Source organism: Lissotriton helveticus, chromosome 8 (genome assembly GCF_964261635.1).
Source record: "Lissotriton helveticus chromosome 8, aLisHel1.1, whole genome shotgun sequence".
Taxonomy (NCBI): domain Eukaryota; kingdom Metazoa; phylum Chordata; class Amphibia; order Caudata; family Salamandridae; genus Lissotriton; species Lissotriton helveticus.
This window is the reverse complement of record NC_136069.1, coordinates 1686857491-1686875015: the sequence shown is the minus strand read 5'-3', so window position 1 is coordinate 1686875015 and position 17525 is coordinate 1686857491. Positions and strand designations below refer to the sequence as shown.

The 17525-nt window shown below is 42.6% G+C and overlaps 1 protein-coding gene across 1 annotated transcript in view; it reads right to left on the bottom strand.

Annotated features, from left to right (window-relative positions):
• TRPM2 (transient receptor potential cation channel subfamily M member 2) overlaps positions 1-17213 on the bottom strand; it is a 276857-nt gene extending 259644 nt beyond the window's left edge. The window contains exons 1-5 of the mRNA XM_078656292.1: positions 17078-17213; positions 13734-13822; positions 8912-9080; positions 4494-4496; positions 2889-3069 (exon numbers count right to left, since the gene is read on the bottom strand). Coding sequence (XP_078512418.1) covers positions 2889-3069; positions 4494-4496; positions 8912-9080; positions 13734-13822; positions 17078-17209 — 574 coding nt within the window. The 5' untranslated portion in view covers positions 17210-17213. The remainder of the gene's footprint in view (positions 1-2888; positions 3070-4493; positions 4497-8911; positions 9081-13733; positions 13823-17077) is intronic.
• Positions 17214-17525: the final 312 nt, after the last annotated feature.

Here is a 17525-nt window from a genome sequence, read left to right as displayed (position 1 = left end):
GGTGTATAGGCAACATACACGATCAGTGCTCCCACGTATCTGTCGGTCATAGCACGCCCCTTTCTAAAGCAGGTTACGGAAGAGCCCCATGATGAAACTTGCATCCATGGGGTAACCTTTTCACTGCGAGGTTGCCATCACCATTACATTTTTCTTGGGAGTAACTCTTTTTGTTTATTTACTGATATTATGGAGGATAAGTCCTCTCCATTTTCCGTCTATCGCTCTCTTTTTGATGTTTTGAAATAAATACACAACAGGTCTAATGTTGTTAGTCAAACTAATTGTTCCCCAGTTTCTACTTTTCCTTAGCTGTGAGTCTTCTTAGATGTTAAAAAAGGGGTATTTGCACTCCTAGTTAAGAGAAGTTCGTTCAAATGGTAAATCAGTTCAGTGCGTGCAACCAGGGTATCGCTTACTGAGCCAAAAGCGTCATCGAAAATAGAAACATCTTATATGTTACCTGTAGGTTGACCCCTTTGGGTTGCACTGGGGTGGCCGCGTAAGGGAGAAGCAACGAGGCATTGTTTAACTTTGCCACAAAGCTGGGTAGCCAGCCTGTTTCAGGAATGCTGATGGCCCACAAGTTAAAGGACCTTTCAGATGCAACGTACGATGTGGGCTTTGGAGAACACTGGACTATGAAGTTATTTGGAAAGTTGAGAACAGGTTTCTGAAAAGAGTGTTGTCCATTCCCCAGAGCACATCCACTTTTTTGTGTCATTCTGAATTAGGGATGGATTATCTAGTTCTCACATCAGGCTACGTCCATCCTTTTATGGTTGTCTATTTGGCCAAAAAGTAAAACATTTCCCTCAAATGCGTTTGAAAGATTGTTTTGGCTAGATGATATGAGGAAGATCCTATGGTTAGCCTATACGAGGAAACTTAGTGGAAGTCTGGCCATGCCAGAATTATTTAAAAGTCCAGCATATCTGTTCCACTCCTGTAAGAACATCATAAAGGCTTGCATTTTCGCGAGTCCTTGAAGCCCACAAATAGAAAGCATATGTTAATCACTACAAGTCCTGTACCTGTTTATTAAAATTAGCCATTACTATACTAGGCGCGATTACTATGCTTCGCTCGCGTAGTTTGCGAAGTTTGGGCTACTTCGCAATACGTGAATTGCACGTAGCACAGTGCAAACACTCGTAGCGTAGCGGTCATTTTTTGCCTGCTCGCGGCACTCAACATCAAGTTGGAGACCGCGAGCGAGCAAAATGACATCCCGGCAAGACTTTTTCCTTGTTCTCGATCAGCAACATCAATTTGGGGATCGCGAGCATGGAAAATAAACCTCCCGGTGAGATTCTCAAAGCGGGGAGGTCAGGTTTCTCATTGCGGGTGGTCGCGTATGCTCGCGACTGCTCACGATGAGAAACTACCAGTCTGTGTTGAGAAAGCTGCCGCTCGAGTAGAAATCTACTAGAGCGACAGAAAACGATCGCTTGCACTCTGCAAGATGCGGTATGCACTGATTGCACAGTGCGGACAAGCATCCGGCACTGGGCAATCAGTGCAAACAGCATTTTGCACAGTGCAGTTCGCATAGCTACGCAGAGCTCGCGAAGTGCACTTCACGTCGCTACGCGTAACGCTACTACGCAAACTACGCCCAGGGTTAATTATAATGTGATTTTACCACCCTACCCTTGTGTTTCCGTTTCTCTCCAGACCACAATGCATTTTTTGCTGTTTTATTAATGTTATGCTCCTTTTAGTGACCGATTTTTGGTTACTAATTTAAGTCATGTGACCCTTAGGCAATGCAAACTGACAGTGCTTTTTATTCAATCTTTTACTTCTATTCATGTCTGTTGGGCGGTGGCTCGGTATACACAGTTTGCTATTAGAAATAGGAATGTACTATGATGACCTGCTCTTCATCTACCAATTTTTAATGACATACGTTTTATATACTGGGAAACTCTAATATTGTTTGTGTAACAGATTGAATTGATATGCTTAATTTGTATTATTGATTGGCATAGCACGTTTGGGTCTTTTATGGTTAAATTATTAACCAAATACAGAATTTCAATGAACGACCAGGGTAAGCCTGAATATGCCTGTGCCAGGCCCCCAAACCTTCCTTAGATACTTTTGGTTTTAGGCACAACCATATAAAGGTTGGATTTCCATAGTAGACCATAACAGTCAGCAAGTGACAACCCAGCTAGAAGGCACATCAATTGGTGAAAGATTTGTGACATCAAGCAAAGTGGCAGGGGAACGGGATCACATAATGCACCACCACAGGAAATATTGTGTCAAAGTGCCGACTACAGGAGTACGATGATAGTGGTGGTACTGGGGAAAGGTCCATAGACCTTATGTAGTTCTCCAAATAGTATGACACTGTTCTGGAGAGTGATGCAGCCCCACAACCCTGGTTTTAGATAAGGCTATGACTGACACTGAATACTATTCAAAAGAAGATGGATTGGAGGATAACACTGAAGTAAGTGTGGCTGTGTGCGAGTTCTTTAGCAGAATATTACTTTTGCAGGTTCTTTGAGGCATGCTGGAGAAGGTGGAAAAGTCATTGTGAAGAGCACAGGGTGTGGTAGAGTTGTTGGGTAAATGTAGGTCTCGGTGATAATTAAGAAGTGCAGTGGGGTACTTTGTGAGTGAACATGGCCTGTAATACATGATGTTTTGTTGCTTAGGGATCATTCATATTCGTCCTGTATTGTTGCATTCAGTATTTAGTTTCTCCCCACCTTAGTTTGCACTATAGAAATATCAGCATAAGCATACAAACTGTACAAGCATTTGTGCCATCAGAGTGACCTATGGCACCAAGCACAGTCTGCAGCTGAGACCTGAAAGGCCGAGGATGCCAGGGCCAGCTGCTGAGTGGAGGTGTTATCTGCCTTCCTCACCTGTGGTCTGGGCTGCTTTGATGAGTCCCCGGCTGAACAGGTTCTTCAGTCTCCCTTTCATGCTGAAGTTCTTGGTTCCACCTGTCACTGATATCAGCAGGTTTGGAACACTGAGGTTCCACATTTTGGTCATCATCTCATAAAGAACCTTTGCGGGTGTGCTGTTGGAGGCGCGGACGTACTGCAAAGAAAAAAAAGACCCATGTGAAACAGAAGGTAAAGTGAGTGAGTCAAGTCATGTGACACCTGAAACTGAATGTGGAATGTCAGGTGAGTCCTCACACTGAATGTTAGATGTCAAGTGAGTCCTGATACTGAATGTTAGATGTCAATTGAGTCCTGATACTGAATGTAAGATGTCAAGTGAGTCCTGATACTGAATGTTAGATATCAAGTGAGTCCTGATACTGAATGTAAGATGTCAAGTGAGTCCTGATACTGACTGTTAGATGTCAAGTAAGTCCTGATACTGAATGTTAGGTGTCAAGTAAGTCCTGATACTGAATGTTAGATGTCAAGTGAGTCCTGATACTGACTGTTAGATGTCAAGTAAGTCCTGATACTGACTGTTAGATGTCAAGAAAGTCCTCATACTGAATGTTAGATGTCAAGTGAGTCCTGATACTGACTGGTAGATGTCATGTGAGTCCTTATACTGAATGTAAGATGTCAAGTGAGTCCTGATACTGAATGTTAGACATCAAGTGAGTACTGATACTGAATGTAAGATGTCAAGTGAGTCCTGATACTGACTGTTAGATGTCAAGTAAGTCTTGATACTGACTGTTAGATGTCAGTAAGTCCTGATACTGAATGTTAGATGTCATGGGAGTCCTGATACTGACTGTTAGATGTCAAGTGAGTCCCGATACTGAATGTAAGATGTCAAGTGAGTCCTGATACTGAATGTTAGACATCAAGTGAGTCCTGATACTGAATGTAAGATGTCAAGTGAGTCCTCATACTGACTGTTAGATGTCAAGTGAGTCCTGATACTGAATGTTAGATGTCATATTAATCCTGGCATTGAATATTAGATGTCAGGGGAGACTTGATAATGATTGATGGATGTGAAGTGAGACTTGATACTGAATATTAGACGTCACATTAGTCCTAATACTGAATGCCATATGTCATGTGGGTCCTGACACTGAATGTTAGAGGTCAAGTGAGCCCTGATGTAGAATGATAGATGTCATTTTAGTCCTGATGCTGAATGTCAGAATGTGACTCACACAACACATCAGTGTGTAAGAATGCTGCTGTTCTCATCTTCAGCCAGATTTATGCATATTAATTGCTGATGTCATTTCCCTGTACATAGAAGAGTTTGATAGTGGTGGGTCAAATACCTCACTCCATTAATTGTTGTGTTGGGCATCACTAGTTGGGTGGAAATCTTAGCTGAATGCCTTAACATCATCTGATATCATGAACATGGGTAAACCTTGAGACTTGACATGGTTTTCATGTTTTCTTATGTGAGTTCCCATAGTATAAACCGAGCAGCACAGCCAATTTCCTTTCACATTCAGTCTGTTCTATGGTAAGTGGATGCCTCCACCCTATATTTGCACTTTGTGTTTGGTAAACTAAAATCCATACTTGCTCATAGGAGGGCTTGGCGCCTTTCCACCCCCATACTATGGAACGCAAGCACTTTTATTGACATTAACCTAGTGTTAAAGCCCCTTTGCCACCCAAGAATGAATTCAACACTTATTTGGTAATCTAGTGGTGCACTATTTGCAGGACTTCAGGAGAAGCCTTTTGTGGGATTGGTCCTGGTTCTGAGTAGTTTTCATCAAATGTTCCTGCTCTGAGACATTCTATAAAAGGACTTGAACTCTTGTGAACTGTGAACATTTGCAGTCATTTCCTCTATCACTTTTCCTTGCCTCATCCGTGCACAAGGAGCGTGTATTTATTTATATTTAACATTGAATTATTGTAAGTTTTCTTTAATTAGATTAAAGCAATATCACCCATTCTTCACCACCACTGGTTTGGAGTCATTTTTAGATGTAGGACAGTGATGGAACTGGATGCTGCAACTAGTTGGCCTGGCATGATCAGGCTTTTGTCTTTCATAATGGAGGTTTTGACAGGATCATGACCTGGGATTGTGAGTTCTGTCTTACATCTCATTTTTTTAAAGTCAAGACAGTGAACTCCGCTCCGCTTGCGGAGTTTGAAGAGTTTTCCGCACTCTGCGTTACGCAGAAATCACTGAGTTCTGAAAAACTCCGATTCGTGTTGCGAAGCAGAGTTTTTTTTCCTTGCTAGCGTTTGGCGAGTGCAAGCAAGGAAAATCCACCTCCCTGTGAGATTTTTCGTCATTCGCAATCGTCCACATCAAGTTGGCGAGCACGAGCGTGGAAAATAAACCTCCCAGCCAGATTTCTCAACGTGGGTGGTCAGATTTTAAATTGCGAGTAGTCACAAATGCTCACGACTGCTCCGTTGAGAAACTGTCCATTCACGTTGAGAAAGCTGCAGCTCGAGTAAAAATCTCCTCAAGCAGCAGAAAGGATGCAGTGCCCACTTGTGCTGTGCACGGTGCCGTTCGCAAAGAATTGCACAATGCGGACAAGCACCTGGCACTGAAAATCACTGTGAACAGCATTTATCTAACGCACTCCACTGCTCGCAGAGCTCCACGTAGCGCGGCGGAGGTTTTTTTGCACTTCGGAACTCTGCGGACTTCGCCCAGGCTTAATTGTTTTTATCCTCTCCCTCTGGAGTAGATTCATAGGTATATAATGTTACTGGAAGGGCAAGATGAAAGGTAAACACAATGCAGTATTGCATTGTAATGCTATAAACATTTTAAAGTTGAAAGATCATGTGAAATTTTCTTTTCAGTGCTTTTCATAGTGCGGGCGCCGTATATCTTAGGAGGAGGGTACAGCATTATGCGCCGCTAAGAGCCTTGAGGCCCTCAGTGCAGTCTCTGATGTCCTTCCCTAAGGTTGCCCGCTCTCGTGTGGGTGTTCGCTCCTTTCAAGTGCTGGCTGGCTCTACCCCTTAGGCAGGATTTGCTTACTTTCAGGAGACAGCTAAAAACCTGGCTTTCCCAGCAGTAGTTTTTCTCTTTTTTTGCATCTTCAACCTCTGGTGCCTGTCTTCAATGGTCCTTTCAGGGCCAAGACTCTCTGTGGAGTAGCCGTGCGCTATTTTTATTTAATTTCATTTCAGTTTGTATTCAGCTGTCTCTAATGCCTATGGCTTTCTTGACTATATCTATATCTATCTATTTCATGGAGAGGATCACACTTGTTTACACCTTGAACGTATTGGAATGTTTTGCGACTGTTCCTTCATATGATATGATTTTCAGACATTTTATTAACAAATAGAACTCTTCCGTGCACTATTTTATTAATTTTTACTTTTCTTTCCAGCGGAACCCCTCAGAGTCTCCTGGAGGAGCTTTCAAAGCTTCCCTGTTGCCACTGGCAATGATGCCCCCTCACTCAAAAACCTGCCTCTGGTGAAAAAGCAGGGAGTCGTGCCAATTCAGATACTCCTAAAATTTTTTACATTATTATAATGGTAACGTCCAGGCTGATCCTTAACATCCCGAAGTATCAGTCGGCCAGGGAAGGGATTCGAGCCTTGCACTGGCTCCCCATCAGGAAGCTCATTTCCTTCAAGGTCCTGCATATGGTATTTAAGGCAAAACATAGCAAAGGCTCTTCACAAATTAAAAACCATGTTTCAGTGGTACACTCCGGGGAGGACCTTGAGATCTTCCCCACACAAAAAATTTGTTTCTCCTAGATGTCACAGGTCCAGTTGGGTCGGTCGCTCCTTTTCAGTGGCAGCCACCAAACTCTGGAACTCCTTGCCCCCCTCCATCTCCAAGGCAGACTCTCTTCCGGTATTTAGGAAGCTTCTGAAAACCTGGCTATTTGCTTACTAGTTGGATGTAGACCTTTCTTTCTCCTCCCCATCCGCTCAGTGCCTTGACACCCTTGGGTATAAGTGCTATCCTATCCTAAGATCACGTACTAATGTTTGAGCCTTCCTTATTGTGTTATTCACCTCATTGGCCTCGTATTACAAGATAAACTCTCTAACCATCAACATTGCAAAAACCAAGGTGATGATGGTCTCAAGACTGCAAGCAAAAAAAAGTTTCTGCCACATTGAAGGAAAATATGTAGAGGTAGTAGCCACATACATCTATTTGGGAATCTGGATGGAACACAGGGGAAGATTGGCACCGCATATCACAGCAATGCAAGGAGTGGCCGACTGCTTAAAGGAGACATTCTCAAGAGCAAGGAAATCCTTGAGTATGCCAGAATTATCACCACTAATTTATTTAATGAGAGGCAATTTTTTGCTGACAGTTGCCTACGGGACGATGAATTTTAAAGACAAAATGTTCACATGATTAGACAGAGCGCAATCAGCCCGCTTCCGCAAAGTGCTTTATTTCCCAAACTCGACCTCTCATGCTCAAATCTGTATGGAATTCAACCTGTCATCTCAACACTGGACCTTGAAAGAAAGATTTGTAGCTTATTGTCTAAAAACTAAAAATGCCAAAGACCTTACTTTAAAGAGCCATATTTGGTCTCTGACAAATAACTGAGAGTTCACCAGGAACACATTTCTAACACACTGTCTAGATGTACCGGAAGCCTTTGAAATTTGGTCAAGCACTCTATCCATGGGTGTGGCCGCAAACTTGTTAACTAAACAAGCAAAGATCATTTCAGCTGAACACGATACACTAGCCCTGAAAAACCTCTCCCAGAGTAGGTGGCCATCAAAATTTTAGGACTGCAGAACCTTACCTCACTATTTAACATTCCCCCCCGTAAGCCAACAATGAAACGCCACTTAATGGGACTGCGATTTGGACTGATCCTTCTGATGGCATACAAGTATGGTCAGAGGTAGAAGGAAGTAACACCCACCTAGTGCCAATTATGTAGTAAAGGGGAAGGAAACCTTATTTCACGTTCTATGCCTGTGCCCTCTGTGAATTGTCTGACTGCATCCAATCTGGTGCATTCTCAATGTATGGACATGCCAAGAGGCCCCGGAGTAGTGCATGAAGGGCAACTCTCCTCAGCTGGCTGCCCGCTTTGAGAAATTCATGACAGCAATGAAATCTTTGGCAAACATTGTTTTTATCTTTTTTGTAAAATTGCAATGATTTTAAGTAATTGTACAATAAAATCTATCTATCTGTCTATCTATCTATCTATCTATCTATCTATCTATCTATCTATCTATCTATCTATCTATCTATCTATCTATCTATCTATCTATCTGCCTGTCTGTCTTTGGTGAAAAAGCAGGGAGTGGTGCTAAGGCGGAAACTCCTAAAGATGTTTAAATGCTTATAACGGTAGAAAGATCACCTACTAATGTTTGAGCCTGCCTTATTGTGTTATTTGACCTCACATGAATGGGCAGAGTGCACTGAGGAGAGGGGTACTATCTATAACTACTTGGACTTAACTGAGTTCTGCATCTCGTTTGGCAGTGAGCTGCTTTGGAGTCAGGGCGTGAAGGTCCTGCTTCTGATTTTGACTCCCAACACCAGTGGGAATATATCTACAGGGTTTAGTTTCCACCTTCTCCTACTTTCTTCTAGGGAAGTGTGGCGTTATCGGAATAAAAGTTCTTTCTATGTTTACTTCTTGGTAATGCCTACTGGACCAATTTCACAACTGTGACATCTGATGCTAGTGGTACACTACCCTCTCTGACAATCCCTTGTACTGTCCCAGTGTGCAGCTGACACCAATGGACAAACCCAGAGGTGTCTCTGCTGAAGATGTGTTGTCATATGGATCCACTGAGTCTTCCTCCCACAGCCTTCCCTTACCTTCACTATGCTCTTCCCAAGGCCAGCGGTGCACTGCCCACTCTGACATTCCCTTGTCTTGTCCCATGGTGCAGCTCACACAAATAGACAAATCCGGAAGTTCCTCTACTCACCTACAATACAACAGATGAAAGTGTCGCCATGGAGCGTTTCACCCACAGTCTTCCCTTACCTTCATCTCGCTCTTCCCAAGACCAGTGAAGATGAGGTCTCCGTAGGCATCTGTTGGTACCTCCCGGGTGTGCTTCTCTGGATTCCATTCCAAATCATCCTCTGAAAGAAACTCCTCGTGAACCTCTGGATGCTCGTCTCGTCTGTAGCCGCAGCCGCAGACTTCCTTTCTACACAAGGAGACAAGGTTTAAAGCAGGAGCACTAATGAACCATGTAGAAGTTTCAAAGTCAAGAACTGGGTAGAGTGTGAAGTACTTGAGTGAACCTGTGTTATTACTCCAACCAAACAATCTTCATCTTTCCATCAATTAGCTACATGTTTTACTCATAGTGTGACAAGACAATATCTCATCTCCTAATTTAAGACTACAAAGTGACAAATTAATTCACAGTCTCTGTCTTTCAGCATACTTATGGGTCGAGTTTGCCAAGACAACTCTACCTAATTGCAGCTTTCATGAATGTTCCCTGGTCCTTTCTGCTGCATATGTAATGCAGATTTGTAGAGTGCACTATCACCCGGAAGGGTATCTTGGTGCCTCGTCAATTTAGAATATGCATTCCTACGTAAGAGATTTAGGTTATAATTTACAGTTCCACTGGGCAGAACCCCCTTGTGAAACTGTGGGGCGCCTACTCCTCTAAACTCATGGTGTACCCGCCTCATTCTGAGGTGGTCAAAGTGTTGGTGTACAAAGTGTGCCAAAAGTGATAAATCTGCTGTAGCTTTACATTCTGAACCTTGTCCAGTGGAATATTCATCTAGTCCATTGTGAAAACTTGGTCTTGACATTATTGGGCCTTCTGGTGTTCTATCTGAACAAGAGACATTTTGAATGGTTTTAATCGTCTATTTTTCAAAATGGTCAGAAGTTAAAATGCTAAAAGATGTCACGTCCAAGAATGTAATAGAGTTTTTAGATGATGTATTTTGCAGAGAAGGGATTCCGAAGAAGTGGTTACCGATAATGAACCACTATTTATTAGTAAAGAAATTGAATTTTTTTTCAGAAGTGTGGTATTGTGCATAAGAAAATTACTGTTTTCCACCCAGAGGTAAATGGTTAAGTCGAGCGATTTAACCGAGTGGTAAAGGAAGCTATTTAACTTTCTGTAAGGGGTGGTTTGAATTGGCTTAATGCATTACAGTCCATGTTGCTGTCATATAGAACTTCACCTAACTCTGTTACTTTAGTTAGCCCATTTGAGCTTTTAAGAGGACGCAAACCAAGTACTAAACTTACTCCATGGTGGTTGAAAAAGAATCTGAATGATAGCTGTCATTTTTCTAATGTTGATTACAATTTAGTTCGTTGTAGAGTAAATGCATACAAAGAAGAAATGAAAAAAAGTATGGAAAAGAAACAAGTGTCTATAAGTAAACAAGAAATTTCAATTGGAGATTTAGTTCGCCTAATGGCTAAGGTGCTCGACCTCGGACCTGGGGATCTGGGTTCGAGTCTTGGTAACGACGCCAAACATCCTGTGATTCTGGGCAAATCACTTAATCTCCCCGTGCCTAACAAAAATGAATGTGTCCCTCATGTAACGTAACTGGTGCTATGTAAGGCGCTCTGATACCTGATTCAGTTCGGGTCAAGTTCGCGCTATATAAAACTCTGCAAAAGGCATTTTAAAAGGATCTCCGGTTTGGTCACAACCAAAAAGAGTTGTGGAATTTTTAAACATGCTCTCAGGGTAGAAGGAGGCAGTGTATGGAATTTGAATAGGGTCTCTATATTTGAAGGAACGAGATTTTCACAGTGTGCCTCTGACAGTAATATATTTTTGGATATCAAATTACAAAATGATGAATGGGGCAGATTTACAAGCCCCTTGTGCCGCTTTTACGCCGCCGTTGCGTCACTTTTGTGACGTAGCGGCGGCGCAAAAGATGCACCATGGTGCGGGGTATTTACAACGTGACGCATCTCCCAGATGCGTCACGTTGTAAAGCCCTGTGCCAGAAGAGGCGTACCATCGCAGGGGGGGGGCGTTCCGGCGCAGGAACGCCTCCCAAAAGTGGCTGAGTGAAATCTACAAGATTTCACTCAGTCACTTTTGGGCCCATTCTGCGTCAAAATCCTGCGCCTGCTTGAATCAGGCGTAAGGATTGATGCAGCATTATGCACATTAGGGCCCCCCTGATCATTGCTGGAGCTGCGTCGCACTTGCAACGCAACTCCAGCAATGCGCCGCTTTTATGGCGCAGATGCGTCACGCATCTGTGCCGTTTTTGCAGCATGGTGCGCCGCATTGTAAATGCGGCGCATCCATGGTGGCAGAGCTGTGGCGCACAATAACTGGCACATCCATGGGGATGCGCCAGTTATTGTAAATCTGTTTCTGGTGAATATTCTACAAGAGGCGTTAGAGCTCATCGCTTACCTGCAAGGTACAAGGACTATGTTAAGAATTAAATATTCCGCAGAGAAGAAATATGTTATAAATTAGTTATTTGTTTACATTTAATGTCTTTTCAAGCTATATATATATATATATTTGCTGTATGTATTTATTTTTATTTTTGGTTTTGTTTAATTTATAAGGGGGGAAGGTGTGCTGGGTTGAGTACTGTGCTATTGGTACGTGTCAGACACGAGCATGGTTTTGGTATCATGTCTCGTGTCTGTCTCGTGTTCTGCGCACAGTGTTCGTATGCTAGCATCTTTTAAGATGGAATGGGGGTTGGAGACTACGTGGAAAAGAGAACATTTATTAAGAGATAAACTGTGGAACTGACAAGACGTGAATGTTAATTAACCCTTTGAGTGCTGTGCACGTTCAGCGGACGTCGCGTGCACTACCTCGGTAGTGCTGCGCACGTCCGCTGAACGTCGCGGCCCCGCCCGGGCAATAGAACGTTCCGCACCAGCGCGGAACGTTCAGCGCAGCGGAGGGGTAAACCCCTCAGAACTGTTTTCCTGCCTCTGTCTCTTTTCTCACACAAAGGAAATAATTTCAGGAAGAACAGCCATAGCTGGTTTCACCGCTGGAAACCTCTGCTTCATAGCCATTCCACAACAGAGTCATAAAGGTGGTCACAGTGTTGACTGTCCACCTTATTTAGGAAGCGCAAAGGTCACTAGATCATCCTATCCAGGATGGTAAGGCTTGGCAGTCCCAGCCTGCCAGTTACTAGAACTCTTAAAGTTCTTGGGCCTCATTTATGAGGCTATGCGTCACTTTTACACCGCTGGTGCGTCACTTTTTGTCACGCACCAGTGGTGTAAAAAATGCGCCTTGTTGCGCCATATTTACAAAGTGACGCATCTGGGTAGATGCGTCACTTTGTAAACCCCTGCGCCACATTATACCTGCTCCAGGTATAATGTATGCAGGGGGGGGGCATATTGACGCAAGAAAGGGTCGTAGAAGTGACGCAGTGAAATCTATGTGATTTCACTGGGCCATTTCTAGGACACAAAGGCGTCAATTTCTTATGCCTGCCTCAGAGCAGGCGTAAGACTGACGTAGGCCTTTTCACATGGGGCTTGCCCCATTTGAAAGGACACATTGCTGGAGTTGTGTCACTTTTGTGACACACTCCAGCAATGCGTCACTTTTGCGCCATACAGATACGTCAGAAATGCTGACGTATCTGTAACTCCTTGCGCAATGATGCGTCATACTGTAAATATGACGCATCATTGGTGGTGCAAGGAGGGCGCAGTGAAAAGTGACGCATCGCTGTTTTCACACAGCGATGCGTCACTTTTCATAAATGAGGCCCCTTGTGCGCAGATGTGTCTGCAATGGTAGGGTTGGCTATGAAAGATCTTCCAGTGTAGATGAGTGAGAGGCGATGATTCACAGGGAATGCCCTTTTAATCTTATATGTAACTACATTGTACATGAACTGCCTTTGCTCAAGAAAGGATGGGGTGGTATTTGTGGCCCAATTACTTCAGGTTAGAAATACCTTTGCTAATCAACAAAGCTCCTAAAATGATGGAGTTAAAAATATCAGGTAAGTAAAATAAATACATTTGTTTAAAGAAAGAAGTAGATAAATGGCGTTAAGGGTAAGAAGAAAGGTGAAAAGGGAACAGGCATGAAGAAAAGAGGGATGGGGTATAGAGAACTCACCCGCATAAATCACAAATCCATAAACAGAGAGGATTATAAACGCGGGATTAAGGGAGCCTTCCCCGTTATATAATTGGAAACCCTTTAAATACAGGGATATATGAAAGAAGCACTGTCACAATCAACAGGTGTGGCATTGCTATGCGAATGCAGGCAAAATGCATTAGTGTATTTCTGTGTCTACAAGTGTTACATAGTAGAGCCAGACCTGTTGACTTTGTCAATGCTTGTTTTGTTTTAAGCAGCTGTATTATGCGCCCTTATGAACGTGTGTTCAAATGCATATGTACATGTATGTGTGAACAGTATGAGTGGGAGAGAAATTCGCCTCAGGGTGGAGACTAAGCCCAGTCAATGTATATTTCAAAGTATTGGTAACAATAGGTTTGTTGCAGTTGTGCTGTTAAGACAGACCTAAAAAAGTGCACATAAAGTAGTAAAATAAACGCTTTAAGATGGCTTAATACTGTTATCTACGAGTATAAACAAAATTAACATCATATGGAGATAATTGACTTAATTTGATGTTTTTACTAAAAGAGAAACTAATAAATTGTGACCCAAGACTGATACCTCTCCCGATTTCTCAACATTAACTTCAAAGTAATTAATGAGGGCAGCATGAACACATGACACCAACTAAACAGCACCACCCACAATTCAGAAGGAGGTGTGCTCCTACATATAAGGGGGTGCATGGCACTGTATGGTATTGTTTGGTACAATTCCTACCCGGCGTCAGAAGGCTTGGCACTTGTTTTGAAATTTACACATTCCTTTTTCTTTATATTTTCTGAGAACCATGAGTTTAGGGCTTTAATCTGAAAAAGAAGAAGAGAAAAATGTGTTTCAATCAGATTTTACACATCTTTGATTGCCAACTCACTCCTAGAAGTAAGCCTAATAGTCATAACCCCTTCCCTGCTGACACACCACAAGTTGAAGGGCCAAATAAAGCATACACTTCATACAAATGAAATGTTTCCCTGAAAAAAGTTGGGGGAAGTTAAAGTTAGTGTTGCTATAATACTGGGTACACAACAAAACCTAAAACAAGCATTGGCAAAGCCGAGATTAAATCCCTTCTAATATTCATAAACCTAGCACATTTGCCGAGTTGTCTCCTATAAATAATGTCACAAATAAAAGATCTAAAAAAAACTTTAAAAAACTATCTACAGTCAAATCTTTGTCGCTCATATCGCCCATGGAGTTAATTTATTGAGACTTGACTGGACCTTGTCAGTAATTGTGGTACTAACATTAGCTGGAGGTGAATACCCCCACCTACTAATAATCTACTTTCCTACAATGAGGAAGGGCTTTCTCCACAGTGCAAAATGTTTGGCAATTTCTCCGCTGTAGAGAACTATGCCCAGCACAAAAAAAACTACAAGACATGTCACCTGACATTACCCGTAGTCTGTTTGGCAACCTGAACCTAGCACAGACATTGAGGTTTATTACTCGGTTTTCTTGTAAATTAGGTAATTAAAGTTAAAAAATACATTCTGGCAGAGGAGGCAGAATAGAGTCCAACATGTACATGATCAGTGAAGTATGTATTTGGGCTGTTTCCCACAAAAAGAAAATGGCAGGGACACAGTACATCATGTACCACATACCAGATCGACCACCATCTGAAAACAGAACCCATGGTCATCAAGTGTCTCAAATAGAGAATGCACTTGATACAAATTCATACTAGAAACTGTGATAGATATTCAAACTAAGCAGGAATCTGAGCCTGCTACAGTGTTCAGGATAGTAGGGTGTGGACAGACCTCTTGTGTCCTCACAATTGATAGTATGCAACCAGCAAACACCTCTGTGCCCATTACCTTAAGAATAATCCTGGATAGCAAATACATTCACCTTAACATTTTGAGTTATGTCAAGTTCTTGTGACTCAGCAGCTATGTGCTTAATCATAACTGTACAAATACAATGTTGACTCAAATCTGGCATCAAATTAAGGCAGATGACAACCCCCATGCCGTGCTCTGCCCTCTAGCATGTGTCTGATGACAAGGTGCTGTTGCACACAAAAACAAGAACCCCTTTTCAGAGAGAAATGTACAAAATAGAAATAAACAGGCAGTTATACACGCATACCTGAAGCTTGGATCATGTGGTATAGGTTCTATGATGTGTACAAACAGGAGTACGAAGTTCCTCTGTGCTCCAGGATCAAAAATGGAGGGATACTCTAGAGTGAAGTGAATCAATTAGGACCACTGTAGTGTATGCAAGGAAGGGGAGAATTCCCCTTGTCGGAACTAGGGCTCTCACACACCCAGCAAGCTAGGTGTCATGCTTCATCATATGAGCCTGCCCTTCGTCAGGTCGGCGCTGCAATACCTGACGGGCACCCAGACCGGGGCTCTTTATCGAGGATCTTTTGTTCCTGCCGGTGGGTGCAGTGGGAGGGAGGGACCTAGTGTGTGTAGATGTAGGAGTTGTGAATCTAAAATAGGTCAGTTAGTCCTAGCGAACAATTTATTAAGAATGTAAACCGCCTAATCTAAAAGAGCGAGAGGGGCAAAGGACTAGTGACAATGTATCTAGTTGTACTTGTCCTGCTCTCGAGTGATCGACATGTTTTGTGCCATAATTGTCAAATAGATCAGGGCACTTCCTCAGGATCAAAATAACACTATCTACCCTGAAAGGGTAAGTGATTTCCACATACCACGTTCTCTGGTTGATAACCTATAAATGTAGAAGGGGGGGTGGGGAAAAACCTGTTGAAAATACATGGTCTATGCACTCATACAGTATCTCATCAATTCGTTGTCTATTTTCTAGAAGCGCGAAAGGTGCTAGCGGGCAAATTATAGACACACGATGTTAATCACGGTAAACTTACAGTGCAGGACAGTGAACTAGTAATGGTTACTACTCTTGTGTGCTCACATGTGCTCAGAAAACTTAAAATACTTTAAAAATTCTTAAAAGATTCAATGGCAGGCGTATCACATGTAGTCAGGACAATGGTGGAACTCACCTATACTGTTGTCAAGTAACTACTTGCTACAGTACCTGGCGGTTCGAAAAGGACACCGATTGAGTCCTATGAGAAAAATAAAAGTATAAACAAGTATGGGAAATTGCAGGACACTCAATGAGCGGGTGTATGCCAGTTGCCCGGAAGGCTGCTAGACCACTAAAGGAGTGGTGGGTCAGGAGTACCGGTCATAAGATGGTGACCCGACCCTCGTGGACAACCTCACTTCGTGTGTACAGTGGGGTGTGAGGACGCACACCCGTGCCGCATGAGCGTCAAAGGGGGCAAATGGTGGAATCAATGCACCCTAGGCACGTCAAGTGACCCGGGCGAGCGACTGATTGATTACTGATTCACTTCACTCAACAGTATCCCTCCATTTTTGATCCTGGATCACAGAGGAACTTCTTACTCTTGTTTGTACACAGCCTTGTTGGGGTATGTACGCTGGACCTCGGTAAACTTGCCCCTCAGTCTCTCCTTTTGTTTGATATAGGTACTATTGTAACCCAAACAAAACTCACAATATAGCAAAAACAAGGTTAGAATGCCCAATGCTGAGATGTGTAGCTATGAACTTAAAAATACCATAAACAAATCATGTACTCAAAGTATAAATTATTTATTAAAAACATTATACAAATAAAAATATACTCTGTTTTTGAAAGTCTTCAAATGGTGCAAGTTCATATATTTATCTGTATACATCAAAAACAATACTTGCGTGAGTAGCTTATATATTCCCTTCAAAGAGCAAAAACTGATAACAAAAACAAGTATACAAAATGATCACTTTAAAACCAAAGGGTTGTCACTTTAAAACAAACAATGGACAATGTTTTATTTTAAAGTGACAACCCTTTGGTTTCACTCTGAAAATGGATTCTTGTTTTTGTGCTTTACAGCCCTGTCCCTTTTCTAAGTATTAGGGTAACTCCCTTTCCCGTTGGATTTGAATGCGCTGTTGCATCCACCCCCAGGCCTCGCTCAGCCCTCTAACATGCGTAAGATGGCAATGTGCTGTCATGGTCCACCCCCAGGTCTCGCTCAGCCCTCCAGAACGACTTACCCTCTCACTGTCCATGTCTATAAACTGGGTCTCTTTGGTCTTCTTCAGCCTCTGCTTCACCTTGGGCGGATGCACCAGGCCAAGTTGGGGTTGACTCTTCTGTTCCACGATTTCTCCGTTTGGCCCATTCATCGTCTCTTTCTCAACATCCTGGGAACCCATGGTCAGTGAGGCCACCCTTCACGTCAGATTAAATCAGTGAAGAACCCCCTTCAGTGGCAGCGACATCACAAGACATTGCGGTGGCTATCCTGTATTCAGAAGAGATGGTGTTTTAAATAAATTATGGACTTGATATATGAACCTCCAATCATCATATTTTAAAATAATTTTTATAATCAGCATGAAGGTGGCACTAATATCTGTATATTGAAGCCTGATGGGATTAATACCTACTGTGCACTCCTTGTAATTTCACCAATTTTGATTACAGTTTGCACCAGATAAA